Source organism: Penicillium riverlandense, assembly GCF_028828495.1.
Source record: "Penicillium riverlandense strain IBT 135883 chromosome Unknown utg000002l_segment0_segment0, whole genome shotgun sequence".
NCBI lineage: Eukaryota > Fungi > Ascomycota > Eurotiomycetes > Eurotiales > Aspergillaceae > Penicillium > Penicillium riverlandense.
The window spans coordinates 423,228-446,048 of NW_026643195.1; the positions used below are offsets into that span (position 1 = coordinate 423,228).

The window sequence follows — 22,821 nt, forward strand, 5'->3', positions numbered from 1 at the left end:
TACCAATGTTTACGGCGCCCAAAACTTTTGGCGTTTCCCTATCCGAAGTCTGACCCTACCACTCGAGGCGACCTGCCCATCTCCGCGATACTCTTTCGCGCTTCGATTCTCTTAATCTTGAAGCTGTCTTTGGGCTTCTTCAAACCGCCTCTGTATATTTCAGCGCTTCTGCGGCGTTCCTGCGTCGCCATGGAATACCACTCCGTGCCACCAGAGGAGCGCGCGCGAGACGAGAAGGGCAACCTCTTGCCCTGGGGTTACGTCTACAAAGAGTGAGCTTCTGGCGGTTTGAGGGTTTTCTCGATATATCGTGCTGACACTCCCCACAGTGAATCTCGCAATCCCCGTCGGCCGCCAGAAGAGACAGGACCTTTCGGCAAGAGAAGGAATGCGCGATATGACCATGCGCGCTCACGGACACGAACCGGAACACCCGCAAAGCGAGAAAATGCCAACGTCGCCGAGTTCGGTCGTTTATTCGCAGTGCAACAAGAGGAGGAAAAGACACAGGGCCTTCCCAAGTCATCCTCGTCATCCAGCCTCGACAACCCCCGGAAACAAACCGAAAAAGTTGCGACGGAGTGCATTCTCTACGGATACAAGGCCAAAGATTCCGAGTGGAAGGTGATCGATAAATACGAGCGCATCTCGCAGGGCCTGATTTGCGAGGACTACCCGCGCAGTGACCCCAATTCTGCCAGCCACTACACCCAACTCTTGAGCGGAGGCGACGTGGTAATCCGCGCCAATTTGTCGGCCGATGCAAACCGCAAATCCAAGCGCTACGATGGCGGATATCACTGGATCAAGGTCACGTTCGACTCGACCTCTGCCGCGGACCGCGCCTGCTTCTACTCGCCACAGGAGATTGATGGGCACCTTGTGTTCTGTGAACTGTATCATGGCCACGGCCCAGCTGACGATGCTGCAATCCCTGCCGGCTCTTCGACGACCAACAACCTCCGAAACAGAGCGCCGCGGACACTGACGACGTCGCACTCGACGGCTTTCCTCTCGAGCAAGGACCAGGATCGGTCAACGCTCCCGCGGTCCTTCGCAATGAACAATCTGTCAAGCGTTGCAGATGTTACAGAGGTGGATGAGGAACAATCACTGAACTCGAGCACGACAACCGCGACATCTGGGACGGCAACGGTGACAGGAGCATCGACTGGCATCCAGCTCACGTCCTCAGTCCAGCAACGCCATGTCGCTGCGGAGCCGAAGCCAGAGTCAGATTTCATGACGCACATTCCTACCGTCCGCCGCACGAAGCTCCGCCCCTTGACTGAAGCTCTCCCGCCCCAGCCGACGCTCACCGAACGTGTGCTTCGATCGATCCCCATCCTGAGCTGGTTCACCGGTGATATTGTGGGCGACGGGCCGCAACTTCGCGAAGACGGCACGTTTGATTACGACAAGTCTAATGCGTACTGGCGCTTCTGGTACATGGTGGACAAGATCCTGGGCTCTGATATCTGTGGGCTGAAGGAGGAGTCATGAAGTGCTGCCGCTCCGGCCTTTAAGAGGTCTTCTTATATCACATTGATAAATCCAGCCCGAGGGCCACTCTTGCGACAACTTGTACTCTTGACTCGTTGCCTCGAGTTTTTGACGTGCCCTATCCCACCGCCCAGGTCTGATCGTGTTATGTATGCACTCATTGAGCATGGAGTTGGATTGATTGGCGATTGCGTGTACGATAGTCGATCTCATCTTACGTAGTAGATAGATCCGACGAACAAAGTCCTGATTGGACATCTGACGCTCTCCGAATTACCTCCTGCTGTAGCTTACATCCATATCTGCTTGTCCTTGCGCCCGCAAGCAACAACCGAAAATTGAACGCTGAAATGATGCATTTCATTGAGCGTGTAGAACCATTGGTATTTCAAGACAATTTTTGAACTTAAGTTAGATCCTAGTTAGGACGTTTATTCGACCTTGCTCTCAAAGTTCTCGCCCTCAACCAGATCGGGGATATCGTCCTCGTCCTCATCATCCTTCTTGTCACCGCCCTGTGCCTTCTGCATGTTCTGGTAGCTCTCGGCCAGCTTGCGGAGCGAGGCCAGGCTGTCGGGGCCGAGCTGGTTCAGGATGCCGGGGACGAGCTCGGTGAGTTCCTTCTCCTCACCGTTGCCGTAGAGGGCGAAAGTGTTGGAGGGGACGGAGGCGTGGACTAAGATTAGAGATAGCTGTTAGATATGGGTCGGGATGGTGGGGAAAAGAGTCAAGACTCACCCTTGGGGGCAGCGAAGTGGATAACGTTGCCGTCCTCCTTGAACATGTTGACCTCCTCGATGGCCTGGATGGGCTGCACGTTCATCTTCTTCAGGGTCGTCTGCAGCTTCTTGTCGTCGGCGCCGGCGGTCTTGTGGACCTTCTTGACCTTGCGGCGGGGAGTGCCCTTGCCTCTGTGCGAAGAGTGTGTTAGTCGATATTATTTTTTCCCTTCATGGCGGGCGGCTATATCGGAGTGGAAGGGCATGTCCAAAAAAGTGATGCAATAGTCCGATTGGAGAGTGCTGGGTTACTGTATCCCACACCGGAAACCTCAATGGCAGATCGCAGTGCCCCAATCGGCAGGGAATATCTCTCGAAGGACGGGTAACCGGAGGTCGGGCATGGGAAGTGACGGGTTCAACAGAGACAGATTATACATACCCTATTCAAAAGCGAAGGAGTCAGTAAAGGTTTCAAAATCAACGGAGAAAAAGACCTGGCGCCAGGCGAAACGAAAAAAAGACAAGCCAGCAGATCCAGCGGAGTCGACGGAGCATGACTAGCTTCGAGCCTCGATCACGAATCCCCAACAGCATGCCCCGAGGAACAGAGATGAAAAAAACAGAGCCGAACATACCAATCCGCACGCTAGCCTGCATTCTAGCCAACTTTGCCTGATCCATGGTGACGATGGGAGGGGTGTCGTGTCGCCTGTACCGCGACGGTGAGAGTTAGCCGAGGGACGCAGTCGGAGCTTGTGCGGGACAAGAATAAATCGGTGCGAGAATGTGTGGCGGATGAATTAAGCGTGGGGCAAGAACATACCGACTCGAGAGAAACGGGTAGATGGGTGGTGAGAGGGTGGAAGTGGGTGGTTGGTTGAGGGAAGTGGAAGTGATGATGCGCTTCGTTCGAGGCGGAGAGTTTTGTGTGGGGAGTTTGTTCGCCGGCCTTCGCTAAGTGTGGGCGGCCGGAATGGTTAGTACTTATGGTAGACTACAGTCTGCGATTTTGGTATCTACTATATTGAACTATGGCTATCATCTACTGTGGTCATTCCGATTGACTAGATAGTTGCTGGAGTGGTGAGACTACGTTGATTGTGGGTGTTGAAAGGCCCTCTCGGCTAAAACCCTAACTACTACATACGCTTTGCAGACTCAGCTTCAATGTCATCGACTAGATCACCTACTATTAGACACCGTTAGAAGTACAGTTATATTGTTATTTTCTCAATTCATTGCTCCCATTTAATTTTTTGGCCACAACTGCAGCCAGAGTCGCAGTGTTCTCTGGACAGGGACCCCGGAGTAGCCAGCACCGCTTGCCAACCATGTATTTGGAACATCAAACCCCTAGACGAGTGTCTCATATATATAGGCTGAACTCTTTCATATCAAATAACAGAGGATCCAAGTGTATTTCACCCACCAGAGGCCGCCATGGTGAATCCAGTCTGATCACATGACTTTTAAAGTCACGTGTAAGTTGGTACCATGATGCACATATGCCTTGACACCTTAACATCTGGGGATATCAACATCGAAATCGTCAGATCAGATCTTAGCAGAATCGCAAGAACCTTCTTTTTTTGATTGCATAAAATGGGCCTTCCTTCTCGATGTTGATGGGTTTGAGAAGTGGATAAAGGCAGTAGTTCTTCTGTCATAGAGAAAAGCTGGTCCTGACCTTTTCTCCTGCTCTCCTTGTCTCTTTCATCCATCGCGACTTCGCGTCCGTCCCAGATGCTTTCATCGCCCTGTATATAAAACCTCTGTCTTGATCTTGGGTACCCATCTGGAAACAGACCAAACTTATTTAGACATGCGACAGCCCAAGCCCGGAGCACTCCGCACGCTGGACCTGACGATCCGTACATGTGTACGGAGTATTAGGCGCCTCCGCCCTCAGCGAACTGGGATTGATGCCTAGTCGAACACGCTAAGACCGCGTCTTCTAACCAGAGGCCGTGTTAACACCCGGTGCGTGATACTATAATTGTGTTGGGTGTTGATCCCTATTTGGGGGCCATACTACAAACCGCGCCCGCTCCTGCTCCTGGGTCACTCGGAACGGCCCTATGGACGGGACCACACGATACCAAAACTTTGATTGCCAGAGTGACAGGATAATCTGGTGTCTACAAGCAAGCCGCTCGCTCATTGAGCCTTGCGCAAGGCTAGTTACAAAACTAACCATCCCTAAGCCCTTGGCTTAACTTTAGCCCCTGGACCCTTTTTATAAAAGGCCCCTGCTGAAAACGAAGGGCCAATTGTTAATGATTGTTTTTTGCCGGATCTGGATTTCATGACTCGCAGCGGATGCAGAGGGTTCAGTTGGCCAGTTGCCCGCATTATACTGTATCACCAGGTTGCAGCCTGGTTATGGCATTGCTAAAATGCCAATATCTCCTGTCGATCTCCTCCCTCCTGTGGTATACGGGTTGTTCGGCCAATTATCATCGGTGGAGAAGAGGATGTGGGTAACGGACCGAAAACGAATGAAAATGGTCCGTGTTTTGCGACGGAGCTCTGAGTGCGTGGTGCAAAACTCAACCCAAACACTACTGGTCCGCCCAGTAGTTATATGGCACATTCCTCATACAGAGTAGGTAGTTGTACGGTTCAATACTAAAAACGACGACGAGTAGTACATACATACATGGTCTCCGCACCGACTGGCGCTATGCTCAGCGAGGCTGCAATCCACTATAACACGCGGTGGAGCGAGCCTCGTCGGTTTAAATATTATGGCCCCCCGCCCGTAGTATCGGTTCTCTAGTCTCTCACTCTCTTCCCAAGTGAATTGCCTTCTAAAAGCACACTCTTCCACCTCTTTTGGGGAGTTTCGATGGCCTCTTCCCCGCCATAATAATGGCAGTACATTCATTTGAGAAGAGCCTGGCGCTCAAAGTTATCATTTTCTACGCCCTGGCCTTGATTACGGGGGCAACGGAGTGTTATTATCCGAACGGCACACCGGCTGATGGGGATGTTCCTTGTCGTGGGGATGGAACGGCGAGTGCCTGTTGCGGCCCAGACGCCGTCTGCCTGACGAATGGACTGTGTCTGGCTATCGAGCAACCATTCGGCCTGTCGCGCGGGAGCTGCAGCGACTCAACATGGCAGTCTGACAACTGTGCTCAGTATTGCGGAAGTGAGTCTTCGCCAAACTGTTTTTGTTAAGTTTATGCATACTAACCCATTATCTATAGTGGACTATGGACCTGCCGGCGGAGCAGCTTTAGTACTCTTCAACAGCACGGGCTCGGACTCATACTACTGCTGCAACTCTGTTATCGCAGAAGACAACGCCGCGACCTGCAGCAACTCCATGACCGGTGAACCCTCAACACCCTTTAAAGTGAACAACGCAGAACTCGTCCCCGGAGTGGCCGCCCTGTCCAACCTGGTCAAGAAGTCAAAATTGTCGCATATCGCCTCCCATGCCGCCCCCCAAACAGAACCAACAAAGCACACCACGAATTCGAGTACAGAAGAGCTCAATTCCAACAACACAACCTGTGACTCGAACAAAGATGTAGCAATCGGGGCTGGCGTCGGCGTTCCCCTCGGACTCCTGGCGATCGCGTTCCTCGTCTGGGCATTGTGGGAGCGGAGAAGAAGAATGCAGGCCGTGGCAGCGGCTTTGGCAGCCCACAAGAACGCTGATTCTCATGACCTTGTGCGTGAGCTTCCTGCGTCTATTCCGGCCCGAGTAGAACTCGAGAGCGTTTCGGGTAGCTGCAGCAGAACAGACGGTTCCTATCACAACGGATCATACCGTTAAATCAAGAGAGTGGGGTCCCTCTTGGTTGCACCTTCTTTAGTTGAATTTTCTTGAATATACCAGATTGCAGAATAGCATAATATACTTCTTCGAGCATAGCCTCGGAGTTTCTTGTCCGTTTGATCTGCTCTGATACCTGGCTAACGAGGCACCCCAAATAACTTCTGTATATGAGCTGTCTAATTGCACTCTTCATTAGAATTAACAATAACCCCTCGTCTGTCTAAAAAGGTGGAGGGTCCAGCAACGGATTCGAAGTCGCGCGCCACGAGGGCAATCTAACAATGAAAAAGTCTATTGGTTGTTAAGGGGCTTTGATGCTCCAACCGGGTCTACGAGCGATGCATATTAGACGTGTTCTAAGCGCTTTCCCAGATCATGCCGTCTATCAGAGCCTCCTTGCCTTGCATATCTCCACACGATTTGGCGCCCAAGGAGACGTCGGATAGTGGGGCACTTGATATCACTGGACAAAACTTCTTTCAACCTCAGCCATTGGCTTGCATTAGTGCGGCATAGACCGCTATCGCTCCTGGACCAAGTTCACCGCCCTCTCCTGTAAGTATTTCCCACCAACAACGGAAGGCTTGGTCTATTCACGGTTCTAACATCGACTTTGATTTCTCTATTCGCCTTCATCCTACAACCATCGACAATACCAGAGATCCATTCCGATAAAGACCTCCCCAAATTGCTCGACACAACTACAAAGCAAGTCAGATGGGTAAAGAAGCAGGTCCTCAAGCATCCAGGGAGTGCTGTAAAGCACATCGATAGGCCTCCTATGCAGGGAATGTTTAGTCGGACCCTATTTTTGACCTTAGCGGATGGTCGTGAGGTAGTGCAACAGTTTCGTACTGAGCCACTCGACTTAGACGCTTTTAGGATTGCTGGGAAGTCCTTGGGCCCCGTTGTGCCCGATGCCATAGCTTTGGAAGATGAGGAGCTTCTTAAAGAGGGCGTTTGGGCTTATTCCTTCAATCGTCTACATGGCAAGATGTGGATTCACGGAATTGCTGGCAAGGGCGCGACGGGTCGAAGTGCTATCAATAGATCCCTTGGTCGTGTTCTATCAAAGGGCTACCTCGCTTATAGTAGCGATGAGGCCGTTGATGGCCGTATTCGATCCCATCTTGAGGCTCTCTTAGCATCACCGCTAGAGAGTATCGATGGAATGGCAGCAGATAATCGCGACAAATTAAAGGGAAAAATTGACCTTGTGCAGGATGCCGTCATCCTTGGGACTTTTTTAGATTGCCTTTCTTTTGAGAACGGGAAGGTTATTGTTGGCTCGATTTCTGGAAAGGCTCTCCCCAAGCTTCTTACGTATCGAATCCCTTTTGTTAGAGGGAATAACCCCCCATACGGAGATTAGAGCTGCTAATTCACCTCCTTGTCGTTATGAATTATTAACCGGTCTTCGTAGGGTGGAATAAATGCTGTATAGCGGTACAGCAAAACATCCACAAGCCCGTACATCGTACCTCCATACGCAATATCGACAGACATCTTGCCAAGCCCCGGAACTTCGATTTGAAAATCGAGTTCGAGAGAACGGATGGAAGGATATTATCGAACTCAACGCTCTTGCATTTGTCAGCGCCACACTCAGCAGTAACGGTGATCAGCCTGGCAGCGGTGTCCAAAGTCACCTTTGTGATAAGTTCTTTCATCGAGGTCATTCCAGTCTCCAATGACACAGTTGTGGTGCACACTGTGTTTGACCCACACATAGGTGCGTTTTCTCGCCAAAATATCCATACCTGACAAGGGTTTAAATTGAATTGTCGGACTAGAAGCGATTACGATTAGCTATAAAGTGCTTGTGTATTTCCTGAACCAGCGGCGTTTTCACAACCTTAATTGCAATATCTTATTGGTAAGTGGTACCTGGTTTTGGACATGCCCAAGACCCACGCATATCTAGGCTGGCCATCGTAAAGAATCAGGGGTAGAATTTATGGTAGGAGCGGGTAAAATCCAGAGCAAGAATTTGATGCTGGAGTAGGCTGCATATTGATACCAGTATTCAGCTTATCTAGTGGGGAAGAAGGAAATAATCAAGGGGTTTGTTTTGACGGTTGGAATGAAGTGAGGAATGCGGGCTATTTACTGCCATTCTCAGCGATGAGAGTGACATAACCTACTACGCAATCTACTATGTGTAGTGCGGTACACAAAATGCCTTGCGATTAGAGAAAGTGTTGTGCGTACAGAGGGATCCTAGATAAAAGATCCCCAATCCATTCCAGCATCTTAGACGTACCATTTCCAAGATCCAAATATTTGACATCATGGCTGAAAAAGACACCAAGATCCCCGTCCCCATTGAGGATTCAAAGGACACGACGGATATACCTATCCAGATATGGAAATATCAGACCGGAGAAATCGACAGTGCCTATGATGCTGTGTTCGGCAAAGTCAACGAAAATGGGCCTAATTATCGCAGTGTGAGTGTTCTGAAAATGAATATAAACTCTATGGAAACCATGAGACTCAAAGGCATCTAGGTTGGATGGTGGGGCACAGTTGCTTTAATGCTGAAGACCCAGATTGGCCTGGGTGTTCTCTCCATCCCGGCCACTTTTGACGTGCTGGGATTGGTGCCAGGAATTATCTTACTTTGCATCGCGGCAGGAATCGCAACATGGACTAGCTACATGGTTGGTGTCTTCAAGCTGAATCATCGCGAAGTATATGGCATGAATGATGCAGGGGGGTTGATGTTTGGCAAAGTTGGGCGGGAATTATTTGGACTCGCGTTCTGCCTTTGTAAGTGAATTATTGACTGATATACTTCCAAATTTGGGTATGATGCGTACTAAGTACGAAAGATTGGATCTTCGTTGCCGGGTCCGGTATTTTAGGTATATCGATCAGCCTGAATGCTGTCTCGGGCCACGGCACCTGTACTGCTGCTTTTGCTGTTGTTGCTGCTACCATTGGATTTCTATTTGCTAGCATTCAAACTCTGAGTCGAATTAGTTGGATAGCGTGGGTTGGTTTGGCAAGTATTGTTACAGCTGGTCTGTACTCATCCCCTATTCCTCACCATTTAGCCCTTTTCCTCTCCACATCATCCTTTCATTCTAATATTCGTGTCTTCTAGTTCTTACTGTGACTATTGCGGTTGGTATCCAAGGCGGACCGAGCTCTGCACCACACGGCTGGACTTCAGATTTTAAAATCGTTCAAAGACCATCGTTTGCAGATGGCGTTTCCGCTGTGTCTACTCTAATTTTTGCCTGCACTGCTACACCCGCATATTTCTCTATTGCAGCTGAGATGCGGGACCTTCGATACTTTAATCGTGCAGTGTTTTTGAGCCAACTCTGCTCCACCGTTTTGTATGTGACCGTCGGCGCCACTGTTTACTACTACTGCGGGACCATGGTGGCCTCACCTGCTCTAGGGTCTGCTGGTCCTTTGATCAAGAGTGTCTCCTATGGCATTGCCTTGCCTGGCCTGATTGCGTCAACCACTATTCTGATTCATGTACGTCTATACTTCGCACCATGGTCGTTCCAAAGAAACCCCGTTTCCTCGCCTGTTCAACGCTCATAATACCTTATAAGCACCAGATACCAAGCAAATACCTTTTTGTCCGTATCCTTCGAGGGTCACAACACTTGACGTCAAACACATTCATCCACTGGAGTACTTGGATTGGCTGCACATTCGGGTGTACCATTATTGCATACGTTATTGCAAGTGGCATTCCAGTTTTCAATAACCTCCTTTCCCTCATCGGCGCCCTGTTAGGGGCAATTTTAGCCTACCAAGCTGCTGGCTGTATGTGGTTCTACGACAACTGGAGTGATATTCATACTACAAAGAGAACCTGGAGGTGGATCGCCCTTGCCTTTTGGAGCGGTTTCCTAATTGTGGTTGGGACATTCATAACTATCGCTGGCACATATGGGTCGGTTGTTAACATTGTCGACTCCCTTCAAAAAGAAGGCAGCTCCAGGTCCTGGACTTGTGTTGACAATTCCAACTCGTAGGTAGGCAGAGTTGTGGGACATTTGGAGAATTTTTGGCTAAATGCTCGGACAAAGCGCAAGGGAACAGGATCTATCATCAAGTCTGGCCTACAAGATAGCCCAGAATTCAGTATTTATTGATCACTTACAGTTACGTAGATGTTATTCTTCATTCTAATAATATTACTTGAGCCTTTTTGTTCCGCTGTCACTTACCCACTCTCGCGAGATGGTTCTCCTATATTGTAGCGCAGTCTCCTGTGGAATTAGGTGAATTAGGTACTCGGTGATTTCTACGCTCCTTCGGAGACACTTGCCCTTTCGGGTATCTATCACTTTGCGTCCAAACCAATCAGTGAGGATATATGCATCAACTGCATATTTCACAGATGATAAAATTTTCATTATCTGTTCACGCAATGGATAAAAATAGAAGGGTTATTTAAACAGTCTGGAAATACGAAGGTTTGGTAATCCCATGCGTTGATATCATCGTACCGGCACGGCGTTGAAGGGCATCAGCCATACTCAAATTGTGACATGAGAGAAGAAGCCGAAAGAAATGATTAATATGCAGCAATTATTAACTCTCTATTTCGAATGGTTTGCGCATGTACATTGGCATATTTCCTATATCATAATGCACATCTGTGCTTGTTCTAGCGAATCTAAAGCTTAGTACCCATGTTAACATGGACAGCCTTGACCTGGCTGTAAGCCTCAAGACCAGCCTCTCCCAGCTCGCGCCCAATACCACTTTGCTTAACGCCACCAAAAGGGATGCGAGGATCGCAGTCTTGGCTGCTGTTAACCCACACCATTCCAGACTCGATTTCTGCAGCCACGCGGTGCGCACGCTCAAGATCACGAGTAAAAACAGCTGCGCCGAGGCCATAGGTAGTGTTATTGGCGCGGCGGATAGCTTCTTCCTCGCTGTCAAACGGGAAAAGTACTACTACCGGACCAAACACTTCCTCCTGGGCAATGCGCATCGAGTCTGTCGCATTGGTGATCACTGTAGGCTGGATGAAGTATCCGTCTTGGTTTTTCGCTTCAGCAGGCTTGTAGGGTGCTCCCCCGGTGAGGATTGTAGCGCCTTCACTCTTGGCAATCTCGAAGTAAGAGAGGATGCGATCATACTGAGCGCGTGTCACCTGCGGACCTTGAAAGACAGATTCATCCCACTGGTCGCCGATCTTAACACTCTCGACCGCCTTCTTGAAGCTGGCAGTGAAGACGTCGAGGATATCTCGGTGAACATAGATCCTAGAGGTAGCAGTGCAGATCTCGCCTTTGTTAGACATGATACCAAAGTGCGACCATTTCACGGCTTGCTCCATGTCTGCATCTGGGAAAACCAGAAGTGGCGATTTACCACCGGTCTCAAGAGTAATGTTCTTGAGCGATCCAGCAGCTGCCTTCATAATTACCTTGGCTGTGGCTGTCGAGCCGGTAAACGCAATCTTGTCGACCAGCGGATGCGACGCTAGTGCTGCGCCAGCGTCACGTCCATACCCATTGACGATATTGACAACACCGGGTGGGAATCCAGCTTCTTTGATCAGCTGGGCTAGAATGAGTACACTCAGAGGGGTCTGCTCTGCAGGCTTCAAGACAACGGTGTTGCCGCAAGCAAGAGCAGGGCCGAGCTTCCAAGTGGCCATGGAAAGAGGATAATTCCAAGGGATAATCTGGCCCACAACGCCAATAGGTTGGCGGATGGTGTAAGCAAACTTTTGAGGGGTGGTGTTGATTGTCTGGCCAAAGATCTTGTCGGCCCAGCCGCCATAGTAACGAATTGTGGTGATTGCTTCCGTAAGGTCTTCCTCAAGGGCAACGTGGTAGGGTTTTCCTGACGAAAGTCAATTGTGTGGCGAGCATATTGCTTCGACACAAGACATACCATTGTCCCATGCATCAATGGTAGCAAAAAGCTCTCTGTTTTGCTCCATGAGATCGGCCAGTCGCAACATGAGCTGGCCCCGCTCCGTGGCGGGCAGCTGTTTCCATGATGGATGCACCAGAGCGGCTTTGGCCGCCTTCACGGCATGGTCGACGTCTTCGGCACTGGCAGCATGCACGGTCGCAATTGGCCTGTCGGTTCTATCAAACAATAAACGATCAGCGATGTTCGCAGCAATTGACTTGGATTATGACACACGCGGGGTCCAAGGAAGTGATGGTCTGCCCTCCCGTAGCAGGCACAAATTCGTTGTTGATGAACAGGCCAGTGGGTTGCTTATAGCTGCGCCCGTTGGGAGCGACGATACCAACGAACAGGGACATTTTTCACGGCTTTCTCCAAAATATTCTAATATTCCCTGTCCTCAATCCTGGATGTTCCGAGATATATGTTTGTAGCCGCATCCTCGAAGTGGGTTAAGCCAGTTCGGGCAAGTCCTTCCGGCGATTTGCTGGTGGCCCAGAGACAAGCAGAAAGCGATTCCTCGGTCAAAATTGGCCAATGACGCCTGTATCTAGATTCAATTCCCTTCATGTTGATTGTTCACTTCCAAGGTCGATTTCGTCCAGCTTTTTATAGAAAGAACGTTGTATCTGGTTCAAATTCTGAACTTCTATTCCATACCAGTGCTTTTACTTCTAAGAGGACGTGTGGGTCAAAGAGAAAACCTGTGCCACGGGATGACTCGTCGATGGCACTAGATCACCACTGCCCAAGAATTTGTGGAATTGATGCATGGGACTGAACCTTCTGGGGATTGCTAGTTTCCTAAACTTAGCTTCTTCGTTACTAGGAGGTTTAGCTGCCCACTGCCCACTTAGGCTATTATATTTCAATCGTCTACCTAGTATTGGGTTATCTTAAGCCTCTCACGAGGGTCAGCTGTCTGTTTGTACTATGATCCATTCGGGCCCTAGCCCGCAAGGGTTCGGGTTGAAGTCCCGAAAATTCAACCACTTGTGCATTTACCTAGGATTACGTGTCGATATTTGGCAATGCCCGGGGTTACTTTTGTGCGAATGCATCTTGTAGCCCTTTCCTCAGCACGCTGCAGAGCTTCGAGGTAGCTGGAATTTTGTTCCCTTCTAGATGAATAGAAACGGAATAACGCACATCAATGCGCTTAAGCCCTCATAGATTATTAAGGCCCAAAAATGCTCAACTTTTTCAACACCGGCGTGTTAATTACATTAATCAGGTAGGCATCGAACAATTTGATGCACAGAATTTGCCTGCAATAAATAATGATAATGGCAAACAAGAACTGCCAGCATATCCCATTTTGTATAGTCCATCCATCACATGACCTCCGAAAGAAACCGCCGAAGCCCGGACAGTGACATCATCCCGTGCCTGAGACAAGGAACTTCTCTTCTTCCTCGCAAAGCTCAACTTCTTCACTCTTTCCCATTCCAACCCGAAGAACACCTTTCACAATGTTCCGCTTCGTATGTATAATCACTCTCCAGCTCCTACCTTCCTCCTTTCTCTACCCCAAACTCCTCGATCCATCCCATCCGCTACAGCCAACCAAGCACTAACCCATCCACCCAACAGAGCAAGACCCTCGACCCAATAACCCTCTTCCACTCCCCGTCCCTGGCCTCCAGCACTCGGGCATTGAACATCCTAAAACAAGCCTCGATCAACGCCTCCGAAACAGCAACGGAGGACCAAGCAAGCGACTACTCCTCGCACGCGAAGCAGCAGCGCGGCGACTTCGAGCTGGAAGTCACCACCAACCCCCCGACGACGGATCAGCTGCGCAATATCCTGGATTATATCTCGCCTGTTAGCGGAACGGGACCGCAGGGTGAGAAGGCCACTTATGGCGTTTCCGAGCTCGTGAAGGGGGCGAAGGATGCGGAGGACGCGATTAAGAAGTTTAAGGAGGATGCGGGGAGCTTTGTTCGGCCTGTTGTGAGTTTTTCTTTTCCCTTTTGGGTTTGATTTTTGGTTGAGATTTTACGGTTATATGGGTGTGCGTGCTAATATGTTTCCCTTTTAGACTGTCGACTGGGTGAATGGCAGAGCCGTCATTGGAGATGGCGAGTCGGAGATCCTGAGGATGGTGCGCCAGCTTCCCCAGAACTGAGTGAGGGCATGGTCGACATCGTCTTTCTTGCTCTTCCCGTCTCCGTCACTGCAGTCGATACTAGATATAACATATGTAGGCGGATGGCAGAAATGCATTCGTCTATGTATGTATCATACAACCATGAATTGAATTGAAACTCCTTCCATCAAAATCAATCCGCACCGTAAAAAGGAATCTCAAGAAACAGGAAAAAAGCAACATTAAACTCATACTGAAAACATGCCCAGCAATCCAACCCAAGGTCCAGCTCGGAGTAGTCAAAGTCAAGCGGGCTCCAGCGAAACATAAAGTCTGTTAGTTAAAACATTGTGCCGAATGTGCCATCCGTCGCAATGGGCTTGCGGGGCGAGTTGCGACCCGTGCTATCCACGGCAGGTTTCCGGTGACTGATTGTAGACTCAGTCAGTGAAAAGACCGAGTAAAATAACGAAAGAAAAGAAACATACCGGAAGGTAAATCCAACGAACAAGCCCTTGCCCATCTTGTCGCCGCGGTCTGCCATCTCTTCCAACGCGCGCTGCTTATCATGCACCTCCTTGTATTTGGCCATATCGGACTCGTTGCTGAAATCATCAAAGTAGCCGGCATCTGTCTCCGAGTCCAGGTCCGGGACGAAGGGTGCCTTCTGCTCGCGCAGATGGGCGAAATCGACCTCGTTGAAATAGTCATGCGCATGGATCTCCTGGATGTTCTTGAACCGCTGCTCCTTCGCCGCAACCAGCTTGGTGATGAGGTCCCAGGTTCGACGCGACAGGAAGTAATTCGGGTCTTCGTACACGGGCTTGCGAAGCACCTTTTGCCAACGCTTCAGATTCTGCCACGTCTCATCCACCGTCGCACCTGCGAAGGGTGGGTAGCCTGCCAGTGCTTCGAACAGCATGCACCCCAAGCTCCAGTAATCAACCGTGAAGTCGTACTCCTCGCCCTTGAGCACTTCGGGGGCCATGTAGTCTGGAGAGCCGACAATCGATTTGGCATAGTTGACATCGCGCTCCCGCAGAGTCCGGTAGCCCTGTCGTCTCTCCGCCATTGTGCGCTGCTCCATCGGCTGTCCGAACGGAACTGGAGTGTTACCCACCTCCTCCAGCTTGACCCGCATGGACTCGATCTTTCGCGGGTTCAGCATCCCCGCGGCCAAGCCAAAGTCGGTCAACTTGACGTGGCCGGTCGAGTCAATCAAGAAGTTCTCCGGTTTGAGATCTCGGTGGATGTATCCCAGGACGTGAAGGGCATCAATGCAGCTAAACATCTCAGCAATGTAGAATCGCGCGTGTCGGTTGTGCAGAACGCCGGTGTTGTTCAGGAGAGTTCGGAAGTCCCCACCAGGCACATACTCCATGGCCAAATAGATCTGATCATCATCTTGGAAGGCATACAGAAGCTTGACAAGCCATTCGCTCTTGGCAGCAGTCAAAATATCGCGTTCGGTCAGAATGTGGCGGATTTCGTCCAGCTTAAACAGCAGTTTCTTGCTCATCACCTTCAACGCGCACACTTCCCGGGTATCCTTCTTCTGAGCAAGGTAAACCTGCCCGTAACCACCCTGACCGACCTGGGTCAAAATCTGGAAATCATGCTGGCGCAGGCGCGTGCGACGCTTGCGGAGGTGCGCTCGCTCGCGACCGAGATATTTCAGCAGAGCAGGCTCATATTCTTCAGCCGGAGTTGTAGGAGGGTCGGGATATGCATTCTTGAACTGTGTGTGACGGGTTTGACGGTTATGAACGTAGCTGAGCAGATCAAAGTAGTGGTCGAGGAAGTCTATCCAAGTGTTAGTAGCGACAATCACAAGACAAATCAACACGTACAGAGTTGAGTCACATTGACCAATCGCTTGACGCGGGGCTGGTTCAGCTTCTCCAGTTCCTCCGGGGTCAGCCCGCGCATCTGGACATGTTGACGCCGGGACGAAGTGTCCGTGTCGCGCTGCTGATATGGCTCGTGGCGCGAGATGGCCGCGGCAGTGGGGTTGAGGCCCAGGTCCTTAGTTGTGCGCGTCGGGCTTGGGGGTGTATTCTCTTTGTTTCCGCGGCGTGTGGGACTGGAAGGTTGGTGGATGACACTCTCGTTGAAGTCTTCGAGGCTGCTCTTGCTGCCGGGTGTAAACATGGGGTGGTTGTAGTGGTTGTGGGTGGATTTGGAGGGCGAGGTGGGGGTCAGCTTCATGGCTTTGTCGAAGACATTGGGCAGATCCAATGCGCCTGGCGGCATGCGACTCTTGCTTGGGCTGCCCTGAGGTGTTTGGGGTGGGCTTGTGAAGCCATTGTCAGCGGGGGTGGAGGGGCGGTTGAAGGACTCGTTGCCTGAGCGAGTGTGAAGCAGCGGAGGAGGGTTGGGCAGGCGCAAGCTGGGGCGCTCAGCTGGGTCTTTCGCGACGTCGATGGCCATGGTAGACAGCGGCAAACGACAGAAGGGTGGGTGGGAGGAAGAAGAAGGAGGAGAGAGACGGAGAGAGGGATGAAGGAGGGACGAGGCACCGACCCCTTGGATCACACTAACTGCCTTCGTGCAGACAGACTAAACAGAGCCGCGACAAGGATAGAGAGGAATATTTGTCCCAAGACTGCCCTCTCTTATTATTTATTATGATTCTAAAGCTGACTTGTGATCGGCTCCAGCTGTTCCTCCCCACCGATCTGATCGCTCGCCCTCCACCGCGGGATCTCCTACGGTGCCTGGCAGTTGCCCTGGCAACTCGCTCCACGTCATACGGGCTGTGCAAAAACTCGTTCTCCCAACACTTAGAGTGGCACTATCGATCGGAGCTGAGTATTATTAGTGCCCCACGGGTGATCAGACAACACGGAATTTGAAATATTCGCCATCATTAGCGTGGTAGGCGGACTCTTCTTGTCATGACAGGCAACTATAAAACTAGTTTCAATTGCTTCAAACAGCTATACACATCCAATTGTAGTATATTCCCACCTGTATAGGATAAGCACACGGTACAAATCTCATCGCAACAGTTCATCCAGCTCAGCTCCACTGTAAGCAAACAGCCCCATCGGGACTGGCCCACCCAGATCCATGGGAATCATCACGCCTGGCCCTCGGCGCGCTGTCCAGTCTGCACGTGCGAATAAAGTCAGAAAAACATGTCGCATAAAACTCAAGGAAACTTACGTAGAATGCCAGCCCATAGTCCTGCGTCGTAAAAGTGATCTTGGATCCCTTGGGGAAATAAAACACATCCCCGGGCCCGGCCGTGACTGTTTGGCCGGTCTCATCTGAGATCTCGAACTGGCCTTCGACGATGATCTTCATCTCGTCGTAGTGGTACTCGTAGATGAGCGGAGTGCCTTTTTCCAGACGGTAGAAGCCACAGGAGATGGGCTTGTCGGCATTGTTCTTGTCACTACATAGGGTGTGTTAGTAACATATGCACAAAATAACTATCAGCAGTACCTGGAGAAGACATCGCCCAGATACGCGTTCTCGTTGGCAATGAGAGGCGGCTTGAAAGTGGACTGCGCCTTGGCGTGGTAGGTGAACGGGGTGGGCATAATGTATCGAGTGTATGGTATATGGTAGTTGATCAACAGTGAAGAATCACTTGGGCAACTCGTCCTTATATGTGTCGGATCATAATCAACCGACAATATTCCCGGATGAGGAGATTCTCTCAATGCCTTCTCTCTCGGGTCACTGAGGGCAATGATATCCTCGCCGCAGCAACTAGTCGGATCCGATCTCCCAACTAGGCAGGCCAGCAGTAAGTAAGCGGGGTCTGACCTTCATGTCGATAGAGAAAAGCGATTGTCATGAGGGGTGAGGGGAAGGTTAAAGCTTGGGGATGAAGATCTATAAATGCGGGATGTCATCAACCGTTCAGTGGAGGTTCAATCCACTGTACGTGACTCCCAGCTTCTGCAGCATATCATCATCTGAGATTTTATGCAAGAAAGACCGCGGGAATGGTATGAATGCTGCATTTCTCAGGAGTGAAATGCCTAGTAGTGACAGGACTCGGATGCTTAGGAGGATCTTTTTGCCAGAAGCGGTTAGTCTGTCCCGCTGACATCTACATATGACGGGTACACGACTCTGCAAATAGCACTAGAGAATTTCCCCTGAACCCTAGCAACAAAGCATTGTGTTCAATTATATATGGAAGTTTTCTTGATATGGCGTTTTGCTAACTGTTCACGAAGTTCGAGAACGATCTGGTTGAATATATATTTCTCGTGGTCCAGCTTACATCAAAACCTGATCATAAAATAAAATTATGAAGTCCGCATGCAAATTTAATTGAATATCCAGTTGATTTTGGCAACTCAACCCAAGACCTATTGTTTCAAAATGACTACCCATGGTCTCCCCAAGGTCGAGCCGCTGGGACCACACCTGTCCATACGGATGGGTATCTACATCTCTGAGAATACCTGCTACGGTCGGCGCCACATGCCTAGTTTAACACGTCGGCGGTTAGAGATGTGACGGAATTTAGGCGCCCGGAGTGATTGGGCAAATCCTTCACAACCTGTCCTACATAAATACGATTGAATGCAGGGGGCCGTTTAGCTGGCGGCAAAATGGTAGTAACCAGACCTTACATAATTTACAGATCCCCGCCTAGCGTGCTTCAGCCGCGTGATTTTATTCAAGCAGTGCGTTTCGACATCCCCTCCATCTGTTTTACACTGGCGCCATAACCAGTGCTGTCCCTGCCTCACAGAGACCTGTCCACCATGGCAGGCGGGGAAATTGCTGGTTCCGTATTCGAATGGCTTTCCGTCTCATTAGCAGTTGTGGTCGGGTTATACGCGACGCTTCTGGGGTTACTCACAACATCGACCTTTCAGTCCCATGTTGTCTACCTACATGCAATTCAGATGACGTGGTTCAAGGACCTCGATGTCCCCGAAACCTTCGGCTTCCTGAGGAATCAAGTCACCCCTTTCTCGATCAAGACCTCTGACGGCGAACGGTTGTATGCTTGGCACATTCTTCCCGTTGAGCTGTATCGCAAGCACGAACAGTCTCTAGTTGAGGAATCAGAAGGTTCTGTTTCTGATATATCATCTCGCCTCTCGTTCCGGCTTTTGCGCGATGATCCCGACGCCCGCTTGGTCATTCATCTGCATGGCGCGGGGGGGACCGTCGCTTCAGGATACAGAGTTCCCAACTACCGTGCGCTGTCTGCTGGAGACCCGGCCAAAATCCATGTCCTGACTTTTGATTACCGGGGATTTGGTCGAAGTACCGGCTCGCCATCAGAGCCTGGACTCATCCTTGATGCCCTTGCTGTTATAGACTGGGCCATGAAGGTCGCGGGCATTCCTGCGTCTCGGATTGTTCTTTTTGCTCAATCCATGGGCACCGCAGTCAACATCGCTGTGTCCAAACAGCTTGCCTTGCAAGACCCACCCGTCGTCTTTGCAGGCACTGTTCTTGTTGCACCATTTGTTGACGTGGCGACACTAGTCTCTACCTATCGCGTGGCAGGTACCATCCCGATCATATCACCGCTCGCCCGGTTCCCGTTTATTTTTAAACATCTCCAACGCTTTATACGAGATAAATGGTCAAGCAAAGACAATATCGCAGCATACATCCGATCCAACGAACTCAACAGCGAAAAGTATCGCCTGACGATCATTCATGCCGAGGATGATTGGGATATTCCATGGCATCACACTCAACTCTTGTTCTGGCATGCAGTCAATGCTTCGATCAATACAGGAATAAGCTACGAAGAACTCGAACAAAAGAAATTAGACTTGAAGACAGATCTAGGCGCCGCTGGGTCGGCCATGGAATGGCGAACGGATCATGGTGTCATTCGAGAAGAAATACTCAAAACTGGCTTGCATGATGTTATCATGGGATATCCAGTTATCACCATGGCTGTTATGCGCTCTTTTGAAGCGGCGAATGCGTCGTTTACGTTGAATTAGATTACACGTGCGAGGTGATAGGGTGCCGGGGATCAAGCTCCCGCGCTCCCGATCCTTGAGAATTTTTGTGTGCGAAGCGGATGCATTAGTTCGCGTTAGGCTGCAGTTCTTATGTTGGCATTTATACTTCAAATATGGCGCGCGCTTTTGGAGGGTTTTCACGGTGGACGAATGACCCATGACAGTTTTGTGGATTGTTTGCTTTTGTATAGTGAGATGGTATTTCGAGGTTCATTCACATACATAGCGAGAGATGTTCAAAATCTACTGGAAAACCGAATACATCAGAAACAAGGGCAAGGTATGTGGTATGAATCAACCAACAATCAGTGTCCCTGGTATGTCCTCGTCCTCCCAAGTAACGCTCCAATACAGATATGTAATGAATGATGTTCAACTTGACAAAAGATCTGCCAAATAGGTCGAGACCTGATAAGTACAATATATAGTTGGGTCTTCGGCTCTCAGAGCTGTAAAGACCTCTCCCATCATGAAAACGCGGCTGAGCATGTACAAACCCGGAGACGCGATACTGATAATAGTCAAAGGACCACCCCAGCGAAAAACAACCTTCTCAAAATGCATGAAGACTAGCATCGAGAGAATGGAAACCAATGCTGAAACACGCCATAGCCACATTTCAGCAAGCGTCGGGAAAACAGTATTCCAGCATGCGAGGTGAAGTGCCCCAAAGGAACTCCCGAAAAGGCAAGTCAATGGCCAAAGTTTTGACTTGTATAGGCGCGGATCCCACTGAGCTAGAACTACCTCCTTTCGAATTTCGAATTGAGGGCCTTCGAATCTTTGTATGTCGTCCTCAAAGATTGTCGTTTCCTGCGGGATTCCTTGGGATTGGTTCTTTTCTCGAATTTCTGCGACCATTTTTGCAGCCCGTTGTGCACCCTCTGACTGGGCATCCCGTATTGCTTTTTCCTCTTCTTCTTTCTCAAACACACGTGGTGTGAGATACCATATATTCCATAAGGTCACTTGATCCCTCATGCCCTCATTGTCAAATTTGTTGCTGACGGCCATCAATTCAAACGCATGCCTCTGCTCCTCACTCATATCTGGAAGCTCAACAATCGAGGGCGAGCGAATATCCTTGGGTTTGTCCCACCAGAAGAAATACGTAACCACAAACATTGGAATATAACCGAGAGTCATTGCCTCAAGTTGAGACAGTGGAAGATAATAGGCTGCGCGCAGTATACATTGGGCAACAAACCAAAATACCTGGATGAAAGCTATAAACTTTGCAGCGTTGTCTGCTTTGCTTTTATCACGTATATTCTCCAAGGAAAGACCCCAGCTTGCGTGGTCTTCCCAGATAATGAGGCGTTGTCGGAGCAGCCAAGTATATTGGTTTGGCCATATAACCCTGTCGCCTTTTGGTGTCCGGTATCTCAGAGCGAGCATGCTGATATAGAACGCATGGATGAGCCCAAATTGCCCATTGGTAAGTTCAACGCAGTCTGTTTCCATCCTTCGGCATTGAGCCCATTCTTGGAATCCTTCCACTGCTATAAGCTCTGGCGCGAGGACAGTTTTAAACAAGAGTGCAAGCTTATGCAGCATGGCGTATAGTTGGAACTTGTAGACTCGGGGATGTATCACCACCCATGTACACAAGAAGATTGTAGTTAAGCATGTTGAAATCAAACTCAATGTGCCACGTCCCGAGTTCTCCGAAACCCACCCAACTAGCGCTCCTGGCCCGGGCAATGGACTGGTAATGCCGTTTAAGCAGGTTGTAGCGTTCATTAAGGAGTTCCAATCGATAGATAAAAAGCTTGATTCGTATATCTGTTGTTCTCGAAACTCGATGGTCCGCTGTCGATAGAAAATTAAGAGGAGTTTTTGTCGCCGCGATATTAATGAACACACATAGTGTAGAACAGGCGTGACATACGCTGTAGATATTGAGAAACGGGAAATTATGGTGTTTGTGGCAAAATAGCGTGGTTTCGGAATGATGTTTAGATCTTCGGTGGGCAAATAAAATGAGACACATAGCCGCTCCGGCGTTGGCGCTCATTCTGGGTTGGCGTTATCTTGCATTGGCGCTCTGTTGCTCGCGCTAGCCTGCTGCTCCCGCGTGGGGCGACTCTGCGTTCGTATGGAGGCGATCTCCACTCCTAGACGCTTCTCCTTATTTTGGTGGGCATGTTCGTTCTGTTCTAGGCATTGTGCATGTGCGGCTTGTTTCAAATATTATTGTGATCATTTAGCCCCCACCGCGTTCACTGCTAACGAAATGTCAGACAGTACGACAATAGCTACTACCCATCGTTCTAAAGTCCAATAATAGATGAAAGCAATACCTATATAGGCGAAGATACAGAATAGGAGGTAGTAAGGACCGACGGGGCTCATGATGACAGAATTCAAGTGCCGGGAGTGTCTCGGCCAGCGCCCACTTTGATATTGAATTAGGTTGAAGGAAATGGAAGCATACACTATGCTTATTTGACTATACTTGAACTACAGAACCTGCTCAAGTCTCGGACGGGGATGATGCCGCAAGTAAGGAGAAAGAAGAAGTCTGTTAAAGCCGTGCACGGGCGGAGTATAGTATAGTTGATTGAATATGGGTTTTTTTATTTTCTCGATTTCTTTTGTTCGTCTATTTGGAACATGCGAGAATAGCAGGATGTTTTGTTCTGTGAAGCGATCCAGTAGCTTGTTTTTTTATAATTGCATGTTACATGAGCAGTGTTGATCTATACACAGCCGAATTAGGAAGGAACGAGGTTAACTGCTGCGTCGGCAGGTGTCGCTTTCACCTACGTGTCCTTTATCAATTCCTGCAGTAGTTCAGTGTGCCTCGCTCTGTGAATCCTGGATGTAGACTGGCTGCCT

General features: G+C 49.8%; 10 protein-coding genes across 10 annotated transcripts; 5 read left to right on the forward strand and 5 right to left on the reverse strand.

The window, feature by feature from the left end:
- Window positions 1-189: 189 nt before the first annotated feature.
- N7474_002460 (uncharacterized protein) lies at window positions 190-1,503 on the forward strand (the record flags this gene model as incomplete). The annotated part of the gene is made up of 2 exons (XM_057193875.1): window positions 190-272; window positions 330-1,503. The coding sequence occupies 2 exons, from the start codon at window positions 190-192 to the stop codon at window positions 1,501-1,503; spliced, it is 1,257 nt and encodes a 418-aa protein (XP_057055230.1).
- Window positions 1,504-1,934: 431 nt separating this feature from the next.
- N7474_002461 (nascent polypeptide-associated complex subunit family protein) lies at window positions 1,935-2,906 on the reverse strand (the record flags this gene model as incomplete). The annotated part of the gene is made up of 3 exons (XM_057193876.1): window positions 1,935-2,179; window positions 2,242-2,412; window positions 2,861-2,906. The coding sequence occupies 3 exons, from the start codon at window positions 2,904-2,906 to the stop codon at window positions 1,935-1,937; spliced, it is 462 nt and encodes a 153-aa protein (XP_057055231.1).
- A 2,190-nt stretch (window positions 2,907-5,096) lies between these two features.
- N7474_002462 (uncharacterized protein) lies at window positions 5,097-6,012 on the forward strand (the record flags this gene model as incomplete). Its single annotated transcript, XM_057193877.1, has 2 exons — window positions 5,097-5,379; window positions 5,438-6,012. The coding sequence occupies 2 exons, from the start codon at window positions 5,097-5,099 to the stop codon at window positions 6,010-6,012; spliced, it is 858 nt and encodes a 285-aa protein (XP_057055232.1).
- A 2,260-nt stretch (window positions 6,013-8,272) lies between these two features.
- On the forward strand, window positions 8,273-10,019 carry N7474_002463 (uncharacterized protein; the record flags this gene model as incomplete). The annotated part of the gene is made up of 6 exons (XM_057193878.1): window positions 8,273-8,465; window positions 8,526-8,791; window positions 8,842-9,013; window positions 9,125-9,132; window positions 9,168-9,510; window positions 9,597-10,019. Exons 1-6 carry the CDS (start codon window positions 8,307-8,309, stop codon window positions 10,017-10,019), a joined length of 1,371 nt encoding a protein of 456 aa, XP_057055233.1. The 5' UTR covers window positions 8,273-8,306.
- Window positions 10,020-10,666: 647 nt separating this feature from the next.
- Window positions 10,667-12,284, reverse strand: N7474_002464 (Aldehyde/histidinol dehydrogenase; the record flags this gene model as incomplete). The annotated part of the gene is made up of 3 exons (XM_057193879.1): window positions 10,667-11,850; window positions 11,902-12,101; window positions 12,160-12,284. The coding sequence occupies 3 exons, from the start codon at window positions 12,282-12,284 to the stop codon at window positions 10,667-10,669; spliced, it is 1,509 nt and encodes a 502-aa protein (XP_057055234.1).
- A 1,113-nt stretch (window positions 12,285-13,397) lies between these two features.
- N7474_002465 (uncharacterized protein) lies at window positions 13,398-14,056 on the forward strand (the record flags this gene model as incomplete). Its single annotated transcript, XM_057193880.1, has 3 exons — window positions 13,398-13,409; window positions 13,519-13,881; window positions 13,970-14,056. The coding sequence occupies 3 exons, from the start codon at window positions 13,398-13,400 to the stop codon at window positions 14,054-14,056; spliced, it is 462 nt and encodes a 153-aa protein (XP_057055235.1).
- A 301-nt stretch (window positions 14,057-14,357) lies between these two features.
- Window positions 14,358-16,447, reverse strand: N7474_002466 (putative serine/threonine protein kinase; the record flags this gene model as incomplete). Its single annotated transcript, XM_057193881.1, has 2 exons — window positions 14,358-15,820; window positions 15,868-16,447. 2 exons carry the CDS (start codon window positions 16,445-16,447, stop codon window positions 14,358-14,360), a joined length of 2,043 nt encoding a protein of 680 aa, XP_057055236.1.
- A 652-nt stretch (window positions 16,448-17,099) lies between these two features.
- N7474_002467 (cupin domain-containing protein) lies at window positions 17,100-17,565 on the reverse strand (the record flags this gene model as incomplete). The annotated part of the gene is made up of 3 exons (XM_057193882.1): window positions 17,100-17,129; window positions 17,186-17,417; window positions 17,468-17,565. The coding sequence occupies 3 exons, from the start codon at window positions 17,563-17,565 to the stop codon at window positions 17,100-17,102; spliced, it is 360 nt and encodes a 119-aa protein (XP_057055237.1).
- A 1,185-nt stretch (window positions 17,566-18,750) lies between these two features.
- On the forward strand, window positions 18,751-19,959 carry N7474_002468 (alpha/beta hydrolase; the record flags this gene model as incomplete). The annotated part of the gene is made up of 1 exon (XM_057193883.1): window positions 18,751-19,959. The coding sequence occupies one exon, from the start codon at window positions 18,751-18,753 to the stop codon at window positions 19,957-19,959; it is 1,209 nt and encodes a 402-aa protein (XP_057055238.1).
- A 393-nt stretch (window positions 19,960-20,352) lies between these two features.
- Window positions 20,353-21,537, reverse strand: N7474_002469 (uncharacterized protein; the record flags this gene model as incomplete). Its single annotated transcript, XM_057193884.1, has 1 exon — window positions 20,353-21,537. One exon carries the CDS (start codon window positions 21,535-21,537, stop codon window positions 20,353-20,355), a length of 1,185 nt encoding a protein of 394 aa, XP_057055239.1.
- Window positions 21,538-22,821: the final 1,284 nt, after the last annotated feature.